Here is a 20,043-nt window from a genome sequence, read left to right on the forward strand (position 1 = left end):
TCCTCTGTAAACTCCAGAGACTGGAGTTCATGAAAACTGCCAGATCAGCAGTTTCTGAGATACTCAAACCACCCCAGCTGGTACCAAAAATCTTTCCACAGTTGAAGTCACTTAGATCACATTTCTTCCCCATTCTGAGATTTGGTCTGAACAACAACTGAACCTCTTGACCATGTCTGCATGCTTTTATGCATTGAATTGCTGCCACATGATTGGCTGATTAGATATTTGCATTAATGAGCAGGTGTACAGGTAAACTTGATAAAGTGGCCACTGAGTGCAAATCTGAAATCTTATAATGATGCCATTACATAACTGTTTTTCCATAAATGATGCCCTATTCCCACTTCCCAGTAAGCATGTTAACTTTGTTGCTCTGTACAAAGATGTCTGACCTGTTCATTTTCTATTTCACTCTCGGACTTTATGATCCTGTGGTCCCTTTTAAGTTTTCCACTTCCAGTTTTTACAGAGTGTTGGCTTCCACTGGACCGGCTGCTGATCCCCAGGTAACGTGGGTGACCAATTTCCGCACTTCTCGCATCCCGACCAGACTGCAAAATGAAATACCAGTGTCATCACCAATGAGGCAATTTTTACAGAAACCAGTGAGAAATAACAACACTATAGGTTGAGCAGGCTCGAACTTTTCTCCTTGGGGTGAAGGAGGGTGAGTAGTGACCTGATAGAGATATACTGCACTCTGCAACTTCTTAGGTACATACTGTAGCTAGGGTGCCTAAGACCTTTGCACAGTACTGTAATTGTTAACGTGAAGTGGAGAGTGAGTTTGTAAATCTGGTGGGAATGGTGAGGTTGGGGCACTGTAGGAGGGGTGTGGGACAGTTGGCAGAGGAGTGCCAGGGGCCAGTGGGTCGTGCTGGTGCAGACACATCCAGCCTTGAGACATCACACAACGCCATTTGGTTCCAAACAATTGGGTTATAGATCATTGTAGAAAGTGCCTCCGGTACTTCCCCTCCCTCCCCTCTCCCTTCCCCTTTTCCCAACCATGGTTCCCCTCTCCCTGCCCCCTTTCCACTCCCAGTCCACAATAGAGACCCATATCAGAATCAGATCTATCTTCACTCACATATGCCATGAAATTTGCCTTTTAATAACAGCAGCAGTACAGTGCAATGCATGAAATTACTATATTGCTGTGTGCAAAATTCTTGGGCACCCTAGCTATATATATGAGCCTAAGACTTTTACTCAGTACTATACAAAATGAAAAGAGGCATAGATCAAGTAGCCAGCCAGAGACTTTTTTCCTCAGGGGGGAAATGGCTAACGTGAAGGGGCATCATTTTAAAGTAATTAAAGGAAATCATGGAGGATGTCAGAGGTAAGCTTTTTACACGGAGAGTGGTCAGTACATGCCAGGTTTGGTGGAAAAGGTAGGTACATTAGGGATATTTAAGAAACTCTTGGATAGCCATATGGATGAATACAAAACTGAAGCGTTATGTAGGAAGGAAGGGTTGGAATGACTGTATGTTCCAATTGTCAGCTTTGTCCTGGAAAATTATTCCACTATGTTATAAGGTGGCTTGATAGGGAGCCTGTGGCTGGGTTAGCAAGGGTGTGGGAAGTAACAGAGGAATAGGGATTGTAGTAGGTCTATTAAGTTGGTCAATTTCTTAGAAATCCTGAGGTCATCAATCCTTACTTTGTTGGGAGGTGAAGAAGCAACCTTCACAAATTGTGGACTTGTGTTGTTAGAAATATAGTTTGTGGACCCCAGGCTGGGAACTCCTGGTCTCCATAGTGGCAAAAGGTGGTGGTATCCCAGAGGATTATCTGTTTCCCAACCCCAGGACTGGGATTTGGGTTTAGATCCCAGAAAGTCTATTCTGCATTGGAAGTTTTGGATTGAGTGAATGGGGTAGGAGAGGAAGATGTCCAAGGATGGGCAGTGAAGGAACTTCAATGTTCAAAATTCAAAGTAAATTTATTATCAAAGTACATATATGTCACCAGATACAACCCTGAGATTCTTTTTCTTGTGGATATACTTAATAAATCTATAGAATAATAACCATAACAGAATAAAGGAAAGATCGCCCAACAAGGGCATTCAGAGTGCAGGAGACAACAAACTGTGTAAATACAAAAGAAGAAATAATAATAAATAAATAAGCAAGAAATATCAAGAATGCAAGATGAATAGTGCTTGAAAGCAAGTCCATTGGTCGAGGGAACATTTCAATAATGGGACAAGTGAAGTTGTGTGAAGTTATCCCCTTTGGTTCAAGAGCTTGATGGTTGAAGATTTGGTGGTCTGGGAGAGAACATTACAGCTTTTCTTGACCCAAAGTGCTGGAAGGGGGCATAACTCTTCCATTCAATATCCCTCACCTTCCTTTAACATAGAAACTAGGTGCAGGAGTAGGCCATTCAGCCCTTCGAGCCTGCACCGCCATTCAGTATAATTATGGCTGATCATCCAACTCAGAACCCTGTACCTGCTTTCTCTCCATACCCCCTGATCTCTTTAGCCACAAGGGCCATATCTAACTTCCTCTTAAATATGGCCAATGAACTGGCCTCAACTGTTTCCTGTGGCAGAGAATTCCACAGATTCACCACTCTCTGTGTGAAGAAGTTTTTCCTCATCTCGGTCCTAAAAGGCTTCCCCTTTATCCTTAAATTGTGACCCCTCATTCTGGACTTGCCCAACATCAGAAACAATCTTCCTGCATCTAGCCTGTCCAATCCCTTTAGAATTTTATACGTTTCAATAAGATACCCCCTCAATCTTCTAAATTCTAGTGAGTATAAGCCTAGTCGATCCAGTCTTTCTTCATATGAAAGTCCTGCCATCCCAGGAATCGATCTGGTGAACCTTCTTTGTACTCCCTCCATGGCAAGAATGTCTTTCCTCAGATTAGGGGACCAAAACTGCACACAATATTCTCAGTGCAGTCTCACCAAGGTCTTGTACAACTGTAGTAGAACCTCCCTGCTCCTGTACTCAAATCCTTTTGCTATGAATGCCAACATACCATTTGCCTTTTTCACCGCCTGCTGTACCTGCATGCCCACCTTCAATGACTGGTGTACAGTGACACCCAGGTCTCGTTGCACCTCCCCTTTTCCTAATCGGCCACCATTCAGATAATAATCTGTTTTCCTGTTCTTGCAACCAAAATGGATAACCTCACATTAAACTGCATCTGCCATGAATTTGCCCACTCACCTAACCTATCCAAGTCACCCTGCATCCTCTTAGCATCCTCCTCACAGCTAACACCACCACCCAGCTTCGTGTCATCCGCAAACTTGGAGGTGCTGCATTTAATTCCCTCGTCTAAATCATTAATATATATTGTAAACAACTAGGGTCCCAGCACTGAGCCTTGCGGTACCCCACTAGTCACTGCCTGCCATTCTGAAAAGGTCCCGTTTACTCCCACTCTTTGCTTCCTGTCTGCCAACCAATTCTCTATCCACATCAATACCATACCCCCAATACCCTGTGCTTAAAGTTTGCACACTAATCTCCTGTGTGGGACCTTGTCAATAGCCTTTTGAAAATCTAAATATACCACATCCACTGGCTCTCCCCTATCCACTCTACTAGTTACATCTTCAAAAAATTCTATAAGATTCGTCAGACATGATTTTCCTTTCACAAATCCATGCTGACTTTGTCCAATTATTTCACCTCTTTCCAAATGTGCTGTTATCACATCTTTGATAACCAACTCTAGCATTTTCCCCACCACCGATGTCAGACTCACTGGTCTATAATTCCCCAGTCTTTCTCTCCCTCCTTTTTTAAAAAGTGGGGTTACATTAGCCACCCTCCGATCCTCAGGAACTAATCCAGAATCTAAGGAGTTTTGAAAAATTATCATTAATGCATCCACTATTTATTGGGTTACTTCCTTAAGCACTCTGGGATGCAGACCATCTGGCCCTGGGGATTTATCTGCCTTTAATCCCTTCAATTTACCTAACACCACTTCCCTACTAACATGTATTTCCCTCAGTTCCTCCATCTCACTAGACCCTCGGTCCCTTACTATTTCCGGAAGATTATTTATGTCCTCCTTAGTGAAGAAAGAACCAAAGTAGTTATTCAATTGGTCTGCCATGACTTTGTTCCCTATGATCAATTCACCTGTTTCTGACTGTACGGGACCTACATTTGTCTTGACCAATCTTTTTCTTTTCACATATCTATAAAAGCTTTTACAGTCAGTTTTTATGTTCCCTGCCAGCTTTCTCTCATAATCTTTTTTCCCTTTCCTAATTAAGCCCTTTGTCCTCCTCTGCTGGTCTCTGAATTTCTCCCAGTCCTCAGGTGTGCCGCTTTTTTTTGCTAATTTATATGTTTCTTCTTTGGACTTGATACTATCTCTAATTTCCCTAGTCAGCCACAGGTGCACTACCTTCCCTGGTTTATTCTTTTGCCAAACTGGGATGAACAATTGTTGTAGTTCATCCATGCGATCTTTAAATGCTTGCCATTGCATATCCACCATCAACCCTTTAAGTATCATTTGCCAGTCTATCTTAGCTAATTCACGTCTCATACCTTCAGAGTTACCCTTCTTTAAGTTCAGAAGCTTTGTTTCTGAATTAACTAGTCACTCTCCATCTTAATGAAGAATTCCACCATATTATGGTCACTCTTACCCAAGGGGCCTTGCACGACAAGATTGCTAACTAACCCTTCCTCATTGCTCAATACCCAATCTAGAATGGCCTGCTCTCTAGTTGGTTCCTCGACATGTTGGTTCAGAAAACCATCCCACATAGATTCCAAGAAATCCTCTTCCTCAGCACCCTTACCAATTTGGTTCACCCAATCTATATGTAGATTGAAGTCACCCATTATAACTACTGTTACTTTATTGCACGCATTTCTAATTTCCTGTTTAATGCCATCCCCAACCTCTCTACTACTGTTAAGTGGCCTGTACACAACTCCCACCAACATTTTCTGCCCCTTAGTGTTATGCAGCTCTACCCATATTGATTCCACATCCTTCAGGCTAATGTCCTTCTTTTCTATTGTGTTAACCTCCTCTCTAACCAGCAATGCTACCCTACCTCCTTTTCTTTCCTGTCTATCCCTCCTGAATATTGAATATCCCTGGATGTTGAGCTCCCATCCTTGGTCACCCTGGAGCCATATCTCTGTGATCCCAACTATATCATATTCATTAATAACTATCTGCACATTCAATTCATCCACCTTGTTACGAATGCTCCTCGCATTGACACAGAAAGCCTTCAGGCTTGTTTTTACAACACTCTTAGCCCTTATACAATTATGTTGAAAAGTGACCCTTTTTGCTTTTTGCCCTGGATTTGCCTGCCTGCCACTTTTACTTTTCACCTTACTACTTTTTGTTTCTACCCTCATTTTACATCCCTCTGTCTCGCTGCACTTGTTCCCATCCCCCTGCCACATTAGTTTAAATCCTCCTGAACAGCAGTAGCAAACGCTCCCCCTAGGATACTGGTTCCAGTCCAGCCCAGGTGCAGACCGTCCTGTTTATACCGGTCCCACCTCCACAGAACTGGTTCCAATGCTCCAGAAATTTGAATCCCTCCCCCTTGCACCATTTTTCAAGCCACGTATTCATCTGAAATATCCTCCTATTTCTACTCTGACTAGCATGTGGCACTGGTAGTAATCCAGAGATTATTACCTTTGTGGTCCTACTTTTTAGTTTATCTCCTAACTCCCTAAATTCACCTTGTAGAACCTCATCCCGTTTTTTTACCTATATCGTTGTTACCTATGTGCACCACGACCACTGGCTGTTCACCCTCCCATTCCAGAATGTCCTGCAGCCGCTCAGAGACATCCTTGACCCTTGCACCAGGGAGGCAACATACCATCCTGGAGTCTCATTTGCAGCCGCAGAAACGCCTATCTATTCCCCTTACAAATGAATCCCCTATCACTATAGCTCTCCCACTCCTTTTCCTTCCCTCCTGTGCCGCAGAGCCACCCAAGGTGCAATGAACTCGGCTGCTGCTGCCTTCCCCTGATGAGACATCTCCCCCAACAGCATCCAAAACAGTATATCTGTTTAGGAGGGAGATGACCTCAGGGGACTCCTGCACTACCTGTCTACTGCTACGCTGTCTACTGGCCACCCCTTCCCTTTCTGTCTGTGTAGCCTTTACCTGCGGTGTGGCCAACTCACTGAACGTGCTATTCACGACTTCCTCAGCATCGCGGATGCTCCAGAGTGAATCCAATCGCAGCTCCAGACGCTCAATGTGGTCTGCCAGAAGCTGCAGCTGGACACACTTCCTGCACACATAGTCGTCAGGGACACTGGAAGTATCCCTGATTTCACACATGCTGCAGGATGAACAAACCACGATCTCAGCTGCCATGACGTACCGAATACTTGCCTCAACTTTTGAAACTTTCTCCTTTGAAAGGAACTTACCTGGCCTTACCTCACTTGGAGTGAAGCTCGTCCTCAGCCTCTGCTCGCCGAAGCCTCTGGAGACAAAGCCTTCCTACTCTGTCCCCTTCTACTCCGTCGCCCGCTCCATCTACTGTTCTCTTTAAATACTCCCGCTGCCTCACGGTCCAACTTACATGCGCTTGCGCAGTCGTGCCCCCGTTAAACTGCCGAAGAAAATGACCTACTTCCACAAACTGTTCTCTTTAAATACTCCCACTGCCTCACAGTCCGATTTACACGTGCTTGTGCAGTCGTGCCCCCGTTAAACTGCTGCAGACGCTAGGTTCCACGAGACTCAGGAAACCTGGTAGCTAGGGTGAAATAGAACACCCTTAGTGCCATTTGCTTATAATGATACTGCATAAACTCATTTTCTTCTTGAAATAAATAAGCCTTGTATTCATATAGTGCACTTGTAGTGATTTTACAGTTTGGGACAAGAGGGGGCTAGTTGGTTTGTATATTAGGAAATATGACCGCTTGTGCAGAGCAACATTTGACAAAGACATTTCTTTTTAATACTTTGAGGGGTGGTGTTGCCCAGGACCTCAGAGACAACTATCTAATCTTCATAACAATTCAATAAGCTTGCTAGTATTTACTGGAGCAAAATAGGAATTCTGTTTCATCAGGAAAAACAGTGTTGGAATTGGCTTATTAAATGAACTTTGAATACTCTGGATGTGGGTTGGCTGCCCACCTCCTGTCCTGTCACTACTCAGATGTGAGAGGAGAGGTTTAGAGTCAGTCCGAGACTAAAGATCTTGGCATTGGACCCAGAATGAACCCACTTCCTGTACTTAAAATTACCTCCATCTTCTCAGCTGAGCTCTCGTCCATTGGAAGTCCTTTCTGTTTATCCTGTTCACTCAATTCTTTTCTCTTCATAACAGGCAAGGTGGCATCAAGATCAAGTCCCTTTCTGAACTCAGAGAACGCTGGCCACAGTTGGAATAGAACATTGAAAACTGCCATCTATGGAATAAAACTTCATTAGTTTTGTGCTGTCCATACTCCCAGGCAAATGATTTAAATGCACACTTTAAAATACTATATTATCAACTGAACGCCTTGAAACCAGTGAAACTTTCCAGTGAACAGAATGTCACAGAGCAAAAAAGCAATACATCTAAAATACAACAGCCAAAATCTGAAAGTCCTGGGTCAATATCGAAGACTGAAGCCCAAAGGTTGATTGGAAGTCTAGAGATTGAGGCCCAAGGCCAGAATCACAAGTCTGTGAATCTCTGTGAGTCCGCTGGGAAAATTGAAGGCCCAGTGTCCATGAATCATGAGTCTGCTGGGGACTGGAGGCCGAAGGCAGCCTACCCTGAGATTAGAAGACTATGTATGTGCATTGGGATGGAGGAGTGGAGATTGTTTTGCTGTTGTTACGTTGCTTTATGTGTTCTGCTGAACACCATAGCCATGCTTTGTTGGCGCCACTTGTGGGCTGCCCCCAGCACATCCTCAGATTGTGTTGGTTGTTCACACGAATGACACATTTCACTCGATGTTTCCATGTACCTGTGATAAATCAATCTGAATCTGAATCAGGGAGTGGAGCAGTGAGATTGTAAGATGTGTATCTGAACATGTTGCAGTTTCTGTATCTGCTGATCAGTAAGATGAAAATCAAAGAAACTGCAGATGCCGGGAAGCTAAAATAAAAACCGGAAGTGCTGGAAAACTCAGGCAGCATCAGAGAAACAGTCAACGTTTTCAGTCTGAGCTTTGTCAGAGGTGGGAAAGCGAGTTAAGGCTTTTTAAAACTTCATTCATTATTTTTTTAATTATAGGAATAAACCGTACAATACCTTTCATTCTTGCATTCATAGACAATGTGTTATGTCATGTTCTATTACATTTGTTAAAATGGATAGGACTGTTGCCATTCATGTGGCCCCAGGGGTGGTATACTATTACAGTAATTGAGGGGCTTCCTCACATAACCCGGCCCCTCCACATCCAGTAGTGGAAGAACCCTATAATGTGGTATTCCCCACTGAACTTCAGTGAGTCCCTCTGCACGTACTCCTGGGATGTGCCAGTTGGCAGCATTCCTCCATGGACATCTTGATGCACCGGCAGATCTAAGGGCGTCTTTGACTTTTCCGTGCGTCCCTGGGACCAGCCCATAGATCAGAGAGTCCTCTGTCATGCCGCTGCTCGGGATGAAACGTGAATCAGGTCCTCTCATCCTTTTCCACACCCTCTTTTGCAAACTCACAGTCCTCAAAGAGGTGAGCTAAATCCCCACTATAGTCCAATAGCATGATGGGAATGATACTCCTGGCATGCAGGAAGTAACTTAGTGGGAGGGTCCATCTCACTGCCTCTCACTAAGTTAACAAATTTCACGACACGTGCCGGTGATAATAAACCTGATTCTGATTCTGCAGCCAAGCAAGGTCTTGGTGCCTGGTGATGAGGCATTCTGCCAACTGGTATGGACAGACTGCTCAGGGAACCACCCCACGTGTCCATCAAAGTGAGTTAGTTTTCAGTAGGAGAGGGATATGCAGAACAAAAGAGAATGTTTGACACAGGATGAATCAAAATAGTGACATCACCAGCTCATTAAAATTCTTGGTATGTATAACAATTTATTATTGGTAAGGTGATGGGATCTGCCCAGCAAGCTGAATTAACCTACACCCTCTCTTTCTTGGTTCTGACGGAAGGTCACAGAATCAAAATATTGAATGTTTCTCCTTCCACAGATGCTGCCCGACCTGCTGAGCTTTCCCAGTATTTTCTATTTTTCTACTAGTACCTGGTTACTTACTGCTGAATTAAAACATTTTATTCCTAAGAATCTCATGGAGTCAAAGTGAAAGTAAATTTATTATGAAAGTGCATATATGTCACCATCTAGCACCCTGAATTCATTTTCTTCCAGGTATAAAAAGGAAATTTAAAAAATTCAGTGAAACTTTTGAAAATTATACATTCTACTGTATTTTTTATATTTCCTGTAATTGCCTGCAAGAAAATGAAGCTCGAGATAGTATAAGCTGTCTTGGGTTATAAAGTTGACCCTCCACACAAAAAATGTAGTGTATTACTGCATTAGTGATTAGTAGTTGAGGAGACTGACCAAAAATTATGCAGTTTACTAATTGTCCAGCTTTCCCATCATCTTGTCCCAGGGAAGCTATTGATAATGCACACAAAATGCACTGGCCTCCCTCACCTTACGTACCTGTGCTTCTCTGAAGATGTACGGACCCTGCTCTTGCCTGTGGCTAATAATCTTCTGTGCGTACTCTAACGGGATGTCAATCTGCACAGCTGGTGGAATGCTGGAGTTGATGAAGCAATTAATGATGACCCAAATCTTCTTCTGAATCATTTCCTCGCTAGCGTGAGAATGACACAGGTCCTGAGAAAATAAGCAGAGTAAAGGCTCGAGTTCTCTTTGTCCTGTTTAAGAAGCAGAAGTCTCCAAAAACACACACACACACACACACCCGCCCCCGCCCCCGCCCCGAGGTGCCAGACTTTGACCTTTGGAACAAGAGTCCAAGCATTTACCTCAGTATCAGGTTTATTATTACTGACATGTCGTAAGTTTGTTGTTTTGTGACAGCCCTACAGTGCAATACCTAAGTTAGTGTGTGCTCGTGGTTTTCTCTTCTGCTCATCAGAGATATTTAGTGAGGCAATGTTCATGGGTTTATTGTCCATTCGGAAATCTGATGGCGGAGGAGCAGAAGCAATTTCTAAAATATTGAGTGCTTGTCTTCAGGCTCCTGTACCCACTCCCTGATGGTGGTAAAGAGAAGAGGGTGTGTTCTGGGTGGTGGGGATTCTTAACGGTGGAAGTCACCTTTTTGAGGCATCGCTTTTTGAAAATGTCCTCGATGGTGTCACTTGTCCTTTTTTTTGTTGTTGGTCACAATACTAAAATGTTCAACCCAAAATGTAGGACTATCTTTTGCACATGTGTTGCAGAGACTCAACAAGATAGCTCAGCAAAACCTTCTCAAGGAAAACCCATGGATGGGCACAAAGGATGAATTCCCAGTGTTAGGGATTATTCCAGACTTATGGGATGATGTGAATATAGCAGATAAATTCATTGATGAATCACCATTATCAAGCACATCTCTGTGAGGGCAAATCAGAAGCCATGGCTGACAGCAGAGGTCCAGCCACGGTCGAGAGAACGGGATGCTGCCTTCAGATCAGAGGACAAGACAGCTCTCAGGTCAAGAGCGGCACTTTCCCGCACGATCAGGAAGGCAAAAGGGGGTCGTTCACAGAAAATATACAGTTGTTTCTGTGACACCAGACACATGAGGCACATATGGCAGGGAATTCAGACCATAACAGACTGCAGGTCCATCCTGTGTGTCAACGAGAGTGTCACTTTTCTTCCTGATAGGCTGAATGTGCTTTATGCTCGGTTCGATGCACTGAATGCTGTGCTGGTGAGGGAGGCCCCCCTTTCCCCCCGAAGAGTAGGCAGTCTGTCTGGCCACAGCTGACATCAGGGAGACCCTAGCCAGGGTCAAACCTATGTACAGCTGCGGGGCCTGATAGCGTACTTGGTCGGGAGCTGAGGGATTGAGCCCAGTTAACAGAGGTTCTAACAGACAACTTCAACATCTCTCTGGCACAGTCTACTGACCTCTCAGGCCTGAAAGTGGCCGCCATCATCCCAGTGCTCAAGAGGGCACCAGTAACCTGCCTCAATGTCTATCGCCCAGTGGCACTGACTCAACCATAATGAAGTGCTTTGAGCGGCTGGTTATGGATCACATTAAATCCCATTTTCCTGCTAGATTGGACCCTTTCCTGTTTGCTTATCATTCAAATCGGTCCACTGTTGATGACCTAGCCTCTGCACTTCACTCCATCCGGTCCACCTCAAAAATGGTGCCTCATATGCCAGGATGCAGTTTATCGGCTTCAGTTCAGCGTTTAATATGATCTTCCCGCAGAAGCTGGTGGATAAGCTGTCCTGTTTGGGTCTCAACACTTCTCTCTGGAACTGAATCCTGGACTCCTTGACAGAAAGACCACAGTCACTCTGTGTTGCAGAAACACCTCTAGCTCCATCGCGCTGAGCGCTGTAGGGCTGCATGCTCAGCCCACTGCTGTTCACACTGCTGGATCCAGTACAAACTGAATCAAGTTCACTGATGATGCAACAGCGAGGATGAGATGGCGTACAGAGGCGGCAGAGTGGCAAGCACTACAACTTGAGTCTCCACGTGGACAAGACCAAAGAGATGATTGTGGACTTTAGGAAGGCGCAGGCTGACCACTCTCACTGCATGTACACAGATCCTCCGTGGAGAGAGTTAGGAGCATCAAGTTCCTGGGCGTGCTCATAACCAACAATCTCACCTGGTCCCCTCAACACCTCCTCTTTGATCAAGAAAGCACAGCGGCATCTCCATTTCCTGAGGAGATTGAGGCGAATGAGGCTCTTCCCTCCACCCCCCTCCCAATTCTAACCAATTTTTACAGGAGCACCATCGAGAGCTTTGCATCTGATCAGCTGCATCACCGTCTGGTATGAGAATTACCAGTCACCTGACCGGACATCCCTCCAGATGACGGTGAGGACTGCTGAGATAATCATCGGGGTCACTTATCCACCCACCCAAGGTATTTATCAGGAGTGCTGCATACACAAGGTGCTTAGCATTGTCAATGATCCCTACCATCCCTCTAAAAATCTCTTTGACCATCTACCATTAGACAGGAAAGACCATAGTATTAAGACAAGAACTAATAGGATGGGAAATAGTTTCCACCCCCAGGCTTTAAGACTACTGAACTTCCTGCTGCCACTCAGATCTCATCATGCATAGTGCCAGTAGCATTATGCAGTTTACTTTTTTACTTGATTCATAAATTCACTTTATTATTTGTTAATTTATTGGTGGTAATATGTTAAGTGTGTGAGTTATATGTACTGTGTTGTGCACCTTGGTCCAGAGGGATGTTGCTTCATTTGGCGGTATACAGATATATGGGTGAATGACAATAAACTTGAACTTAAAACATAACTTAAATTAAATCAAGCAAGAACCAATCTTAATGTAAATCGTAACCAATCATCAGTTCGAAGTTTCAAGAAGACCTTTGCAAACGATATTGTCTGCAGAGCACAGGCTGCTGGCCCAAATCTGGATGCTGGCTGCTCAAGAGATACGGTTTGCAAAGTGAAGTGACCAAGAGACATTCTCTTATACATCATCCAAATGTAAATCAATGGGGTTATGCTAATTGTTCTGCATCAAATCAGGCATCAAGGCCTGAGTTATTTTGTACCATTGTGATGGAGTTAAGGAGGTTGGCAGTCAAGATTAATATTGTTACTTGGTTCATCACATGGTCACATATATCAATCAATAGGTGGGATAGTTCACGGGAAAGAACCCCCCTGGCCTCAGCCTTCCATTCCTCCACTTCTGTTACCCTTTGCTTCATCTCTTCAACTCTGCCCGTTATTTCTTTTAAATCACCAACAATAGCATTCAACTTCTGGTTAATTTCTTCTCTGAAATCCTCCAGTTCCTTCTTTAGAAAACCCACGGAATCACTCAGTTCTTTTTTCATGTCCGGACGAAGCGCCTGTATTTCAGCCTCGATGTTCACATGAACAGCCTCCATTTCCTCATGTTCAGCTTGGTTGCTAGCGCTGACGTTATTGTCCTCACCGTCGGTTGGTATTTTATCATTTGTCTTCCGGTTTTGTTGCGGTTTTCCTCTTGTCTTTCTCATTTCCCTCTTTCATGCTACAAGACCCACTTTTCTAATTAAATAACCATTTCTTATTTAGGGGGAAATAAGACCATCTGGGAGCCCTTACTGATTATGCTGCTGGTCGCATCTGCGCCACACCGGAAGTCCAATAGCTGGGATAGTTGTGTGTTCAGTTAGACCTGACATTAATTTTGGGTCTCTGGGATTTCTGTCCCCAGAAGCTTTTAGACCATCTGTCTGAATTACTTTGTCCCAGCAAAGCTGTTTGAATGTTCAGAGGTATTTCCCATTGTAGATAGGTAATTGAAAGAAACAAAGTCAACGCAATAACATGGAAGTAAACGATGTCATTGTAACAACTGAAAATGTACTGAATCACCTGTTGTTTCCTTTGACGTTGAAGGTATAAACATGTGATGTAGTTTGAGTTTGCAAGGTGCAACTGACAGATCTCCAGGAAAAATACCTGCTTGTTGTGGTGAATAAAAACCTTTCATCACCAGTTTCATTATCTTTCTGGTGATTTAGATCACAGTCGTAACACCACATCCCAAATGAGTTAAATAACGATGTTCTCACTGTGGTTCAAAATTAATATCTGACTCATTTGAAAGTAGTTATTCTTACTTAACCATTTTAATCTGACTTCATGATCTTCTGTTTAACTTACCTTGTACTTTTGAACCTCAAGCCAAAACACCACATTATTCTCCATCAGCTCTCCTTTTGTTGACACGAACTTCTGAAATTGTAGAGCCGTCACTGGGTTTAACAATGCTTTACGGAATGCAATGATTTCTTTTGATGAGGTGGTCCATTTGCTGGTTATGTGCTGTGGGAATCAAGTGGTCATTGTTTATAAGACAATAAGACATAGGAGTAGAATTAGGCCATTCACCCCATCGTGTCTGATCTGCCATTATTACCTCACAACTCCATTCTCCTGCCTTCACCCTGTAATCTTTGACACTCTGACTAATCAAGAACCGATCAACCTCCACTTTAAATATACATAATAGCTTGGTTTTCACAGCTTCACCACCTTCTTGCTAAAGAAATCCTCTGTTCTAATGGGAAGTGCTTGTACTCTGAGGTGTGCCCTCTGGTCCCAGACACCCCCTCTCCCACTATAGGAAACATACTCTCCACATCCACACTACCCAGGTCTTATAATATTCTATAGGTTTCCCGCCCCCCTGCCCCCAGCCTTCTAAATTCCAGTTAGTACAGGTGCAGAGCCATCAAACGCTTCTCAAACATTAACTCTTTCATTCTCAGAATCACTTGCGAACTTTCTCTAGACCCTCTTCAATGCTAGCACATCTTTTCTTAGATAAGGTGCCCACAACTGCTCACAATTATGTCAGCTAATTCTCAAAAAGCACTTCTAGTGTCAACACTCATGAAAAAGTTAGATCATTTTGCAAACAAAAAACCTCTATTCCTCTCATAAACACGAGATTCTGGAGATGCTAGAATTCCAGAAGCAACACACACAAAATGGGGAGAAATAAGCAGTCAACGATTGTTGAGACCATCTCAGCCCAAAGCATTGTCTGTTTATTCCTCTCCATTATTTGTCATCTGACCTGCAGAGTTCCTCCAGCATTCTATTCACCTCAATGACTTCTTTCCATGTCTCCAATTCTCTCCATTTCCAAAGATTGCACTTTGATGTTGCAGATATAATGATGACTCACATGATGTACCACATATTGCTTTTCAGGTACAAGAGCTCACCTTCATTAATTCCCGCTTCTTCTTACTTTTGATTAACATCTGGTCCTCTACAACATCTTCCATCTGTATCTATAGTTTAGACACCAAAAATAAAACTTCAGGATATGTATTTACAACAGAATCTTAAAAAAGATTAGATGCATTTTTTTCTAAACCCTATTTACACTGTTTTTAGCGCATAAGACAGGATCAAAGTTAGGCCATTCAGCCCATCTGGTCATGGTGGATTTTTTTATTCCCTTTCAACCCCATTCTCCTGCCTTTTCCCCATAAACTTTGATGCTGTAACTAATCAAGAACCTATCAATCTTTGCTTTAAATTTACCCAATAACTTGACCTCCACGGTTGTCTGTGGCAATAGATTCCACAGATTCACCACCCTCTGGCTGAAGAAATTTTTCCTCATCTCTGTTCTGAAGGGACATCCTTCTGATGCTGTGTCCTCTGGCCCTCTACTCTCCCACTCCTGGAAACATCCTCTCCACGTCCACTTATTCTAGGCCTTTCAATACTCAATAAGTTGCAGTGAGATTTTCCCCTCAAACTTAGAGAGAACCATCAAATATTCCTCATACGTTAACCCTTTCCACCCCAGGATCAATTTTTGTAAGCCTTCTCTGGACTCTCTCCATCACCAGCTCATCCTTCCTCAGATATGGGGCCCAAAACGGTTCACAATATTCCAAACACAATCTGACTAATACTGCAGCATCACATCCCTGCTCTTGTATTCTAGTCCTCTTGAAATGAATGCTAACATTGCATTTGCCTTCTTTACTACTAACTCAACCTCCAAGGATACCTTACATTAGAACTCTCAAGTCCCTTTGCACCTCTAATTTCCAAATTCTCTCCCCATTTAGAAAATAGTCTATGACTTTATTCCTTCTACCAAAGTGCATGACCATACACAGGGCCCTTTGCATTGTCAATAATCCCTCCCATCCAGCTACCTCTTTGCCCTCTACCATCAGGCAGCAGGTACCATAGCATTAGGACATTAGAATGGGAAACAGCTTCTTCCCTTCGGCCGTGAGACAACTGAACTCCCTGCACCACCCAGTTCTCATCATGTATGAAGCGCTCGTAGCATTTTATTGTTTACTTTTTGACTCGTGTCAAAGTTCAAAGTAAATTCTATTACAGTATCAACGTACATCTGTTTCACCATGTACAACCCTGGGATTCATTTTCCTGTGGACATACTCAACAAATCAATACAGGATCAGTGAAAGATCAACCAGAGTGTAGAAGAGAACAAACTGTTCAAAAAATAATGAGAACATGAGATAAAGAGTCCTTAAAGAGATATCATTGGTTGTGGGAACATTTCAATGATGGGCAAGTGAGCATAGTTACCCCCTTCTATTCAAGAGCCTGATGGTTGAGGGGTAGTAACTGCTCTTGAACCTGGTGGCATGAGGTATGAGGCACTTGTCCCTTCTACCTGATGACAGCAGAGAGAAGAGAGTTCATAAATAGACCCAGTATATGTTAATTTATTTGTGTTAATATTACTCTATGTAATAGAGTGAGGAATGTGTACTGTGTTGTGCACCTTGGTCTGGAGGAAAGTTGCTTTGTTTGGCGGTATACATGTATAAGGTTGAAATGACAATAAACTTGAACTTCACTTGGAGTAGTCACAGTAGGAGGACACTCAGCCCAGCCTGTCTATGCCAGCTCTTTGAAAGAGTTATATAAGTGGCTCTTGCCCTTGCTTCACAGAAAGAAAATGACTAGCTTAGAAAGGCAGCATGTAAAGCCAAAAAGCCTCATTCCATGCTCTATAATTCCATGACTCGAAGTGCATTTCTTAATCCAATCAAATGTGCCATGAAAGATAATCCTCCAAATTTCTCGCTTACAATTCAAGCGACCACTCCCCGCTGAACATCGACGGCTCCTCGGTAGAGATCGTTAAGAGCACCAAATTTCTTGGTGTTCACCTGGCAGAGAATCTCACCTGGTCCCTCAACACCAGCTCCATAGCAAAGTCTCAGCAGCGTCTCTACTTTCTGCAAAGGCTGAGGAAAGTCCATCTCCCACCCCCATCCTCATCACATTCTACAGGGTTTGTATTGAGAGCATCCTGAGTGGCTGCATCACTGCCTGGTTCAGAAATTGCACCATCTCAGATCATTGGACCCTGCAGCGGATAGTGAGGTCAGCTGAGAAGATCATCATTCTCTTCCCGCCATCACAGACATTTACACTACACGCTGCATCCGCAAAGCAAACAGCATTATGAAGGACCCTACACACCCCTCACACAATCTCTTCTCCCTCCTGTCATCTGGGAAAAGGCACCAAAGCATTTGGGCTCTCACGGCCAGACCATGTAATAGTTTCTTCCCCCAAGCTATCAGACTCCTTAATACCCAGAACCTGGACTGACAACTTGCCCTATTGTCCTGTTTATTATTCATTGTAATGCCTGCACTGTTTTGTGCACTTTATGCAGTCCTGAGTAGGTCTGTAGTCTAGTGTAGTTGTGTGTTTTTTTTTTCTCTCTGTGTTTTTTATGTAGTTCAGTCTAGTTTTTGTACTGTGTCATGTAACACCATGGTCCTGAAAAACATTGTCTCATTTTTACTATGCACTGTACCAGCAGTTATGGTCGAAATGACAATAAAAGTGACTTGACTTGAAGTACTAACCTCCACTGTATCAATGAACCAATCACAATTCACTCTCCATATAAAATTATAACATATGCATTAAAATCTTAGCCCCAATGAATATCAGCAAGGTTCCTATCCCCAATATCCAGCTAGAATTCCACAATGTAAATCAGAAGCTCTATACGACATTTGATAAACACTGTGCAGTCCGGCCCAATGAATTATTTACATCACTTCCCTTCTTCTGTAATCATTATGGGAGGAAAATCAACTTTGGCCACAGGTATAAGAGCTAGATATTTTCCTTACTGAATGCTTTGCTGAATGTTTTACCCAAATGCCTCTGTATGTAAACCCATTTTCTCTTTTATTTTTTAGTGCAATCCCACTTAAATATTAAAGGAGGATTATCTTTATTTGTCACCTGTGCATGGAAACATACAATGAAATGCATTGTTTGAATCAAGTTAAATCAGCGAGGATTGTGCTGGGGCAGCCTACAAGTGTTGCTAATCTACTGGCACCAACATAGAATCACCACAATTTACTAACTCTAACTTGTAAGTCTTTGGAATATGGGAGAAAACAGAAGCACCTGGAGGAACCCCACATGGTCACGGGGAGAATGTACAAACTTCTGACAGATGGTAGCGGAATTCAGCTGTGGTCAGTGATTGCTGGTGCTGTAAAGCATTGTGCTAACTACTAAGCACATGTCCGTCAGTTTCTACAGTAGCCATATGATTTTCCTTACTCAATTGTAAATTTAACAGTTATTTTAATAATTAAATCAAGATGCTACATATCTGAAATAAAAATTGTGATGTTTAACCAGCATCTGTGGGGAAAGCAGGTGAGTTAACGTTTCAGGTCAGTGTCTTTCTAGCGTATGAATTCTAATGAAAGGTAATTAACATGAATGTTAATTCTGCTTTCTCCATAGGAAAATGCCTGACCTGCTTAGTATTTTCAGCACTTGCTGTTTACATTTGAAAGTTTCATGTCTATGTTCGACACCTCCATCGGATGTCCATGTGAGCAGAAGATGTGAGGGCTGGTGAGTCAGTTGTCCTGGAGTTCAGTGCCCCAACATCGGCTAGTCCGGTGGGGGGGAGACGATAGTGAAGGTCGGAGCCCAAAAGTCAATTGGAAGTCCAGAAGGCAATGCTTGATGGCCAAAGGTTGGAGACTGGAGTCTAGAGGCCCAGGGTTGGAGCCACACATGTGTGTGTGGGTGGGTGGGAGGGAGGAAAGCGGTTTGCTTTGTACCTGTTGTTTTGTTGCTTGGGATGTTGTGCTTTGTTGCGTTCTGTGTTGTTCTGCCAAGCATGGCGGGCATGCTATCAAGTTCAAGTTCATGTTAAGTCTATTGTAATTATGGTGCCTATAAAAAACATTCATCCCATGTTTTATTGTTTTACAACATTGAATCACAGTGGATTTAATTTGGCTTTTTTGGCGCTGATTACCAAAAAAAGACTCTTTCGTGTTAAAGTGAAAGCAGATCTCTACAAAGTGATCTAAATTAATTACAAGTATAAAACACAAAATAATTGATTATATAAGTATTCACCTCCCTTTAATATGACACACTAAATCATCACTGGTGCAGCCAACTGGTTTCAGAAATCACATAATTAGTTAAATGGAGATCACCTGTGTGCAGTCAAGGTGTTTAAATTGATTGTAGTAAAAATACACCTTTATCTGTTGAATCAGCGTCCTGGCAAAAACTATACCACAAAGACAAAATAACACTCCAAGCAATTCCACAAAAAAATTATTGAAAAGCAGAAGTCGGGAGATAGATACAAGAACAAGTCCAAGTCACTGAATGTCCTTTGGAATACAGTTAAGTCAATCATCAAGAAATGAAAAGAAGATGGCACAACTGTAAATCTGCCTAGAGCAGGCTGTCCTCAAAACCTGAGTGTCTGTGCTAGAAGGGGACTGGCAAGGGAGGCCACTAAGAGACCTATGTCAACTCTGGGGGAGTTACAAGCTCTGTAGAAATTTGAGATGGGAAAGGCTGTGCAGACAACTGTCAGCCAGGTGCTATAGCAGTCAGAGAGGCAAAGAGAAAAACATTGTTGAAAAAAACTCACATGAGATCTTGGCTGGAGTTTGCAAAAGGCATGAGGGAGACTCTGACATCAACTGAAAGAAGGTTCTATGGTCTGATGAGACCAAAAGTGAACTTTTCAGCCACCTGACTGAACCCTATGCTTGGCATAACACCACAAATCATGAAAACACCCATCCCTACCATGAAGCATGGTGGTGGCTGCATCATGCTGTGGGGATGCTTCACTGCAGCAGGCCCTGGAAGGCTTGGGAAGGTACAGAGTAAAATGAATGCAGCAAAATACAGGGAAATCCTGGAAGGAAACCTGATACAGTCTGCAAGAGACTTTGGAGAAGATTTGTTTTCCAGCAAGACAATGACCCCAAGCATAAAGCCATCGCTACACAGGGATAGCATAAAAACAACAACAAGTAATGTCCT

At 43.2% G+C, this 20,043-nt stretch overlaps 1 protein-coding gene across 1 annotated transcript in view; it reads right to left on the bottom strand.

The window, feature by feature from the left end:
* LOC132395275 (regulator of G-protein signaling 22-like) overlaps positions 1 to 20,043 on the bottom strand; it is a 126,147-nt gene that overhangs the window by 17,650 nt on the left and 88,454 nt on the right. Inside the window, exons 20-24 of the mRNA XM_059971626.1 lie at positions 14,913 to 14,981; positions 13,843 to 14,004; positions 9,652 to 9,831; positions 7,257 to 7,421; positions 396 to 554 (exon numbers count right to left, since the gene is read on the bottom strand). Coding sequence (XP_059827609.1) covers positions 396 to 554; positions 7,257 to 7,421; positions 9,652 to 9,831; positions 13,843 to 14,004; positions 14,913 to 14,981 — 735 coding nt within the window. The remainder of the gene's footprint in view (positions 1 to 395; positions 555 to 7,256; positions 7,422 to 9,651; positions 9,832 to 13,842; positions 14,005 to 14,912; positions 14,982 to 20,043) is intronic.

The sequence above is a fragment of the Hypanus sabinus genome, chromosome 1, assembly GCF_030144855.1.
Source record: "Hypanus sabinus isolate sHypSab1 chromosome 1, sHypSab1.hap1, whole genome shotgun sequence".
Lineage (NCBI taxonomy): Eukaryota > Metazoa > Chordata > Chondrichthyes > Myliobatiformes > Dasyatidae > Hypanus > Hypanus sabinus.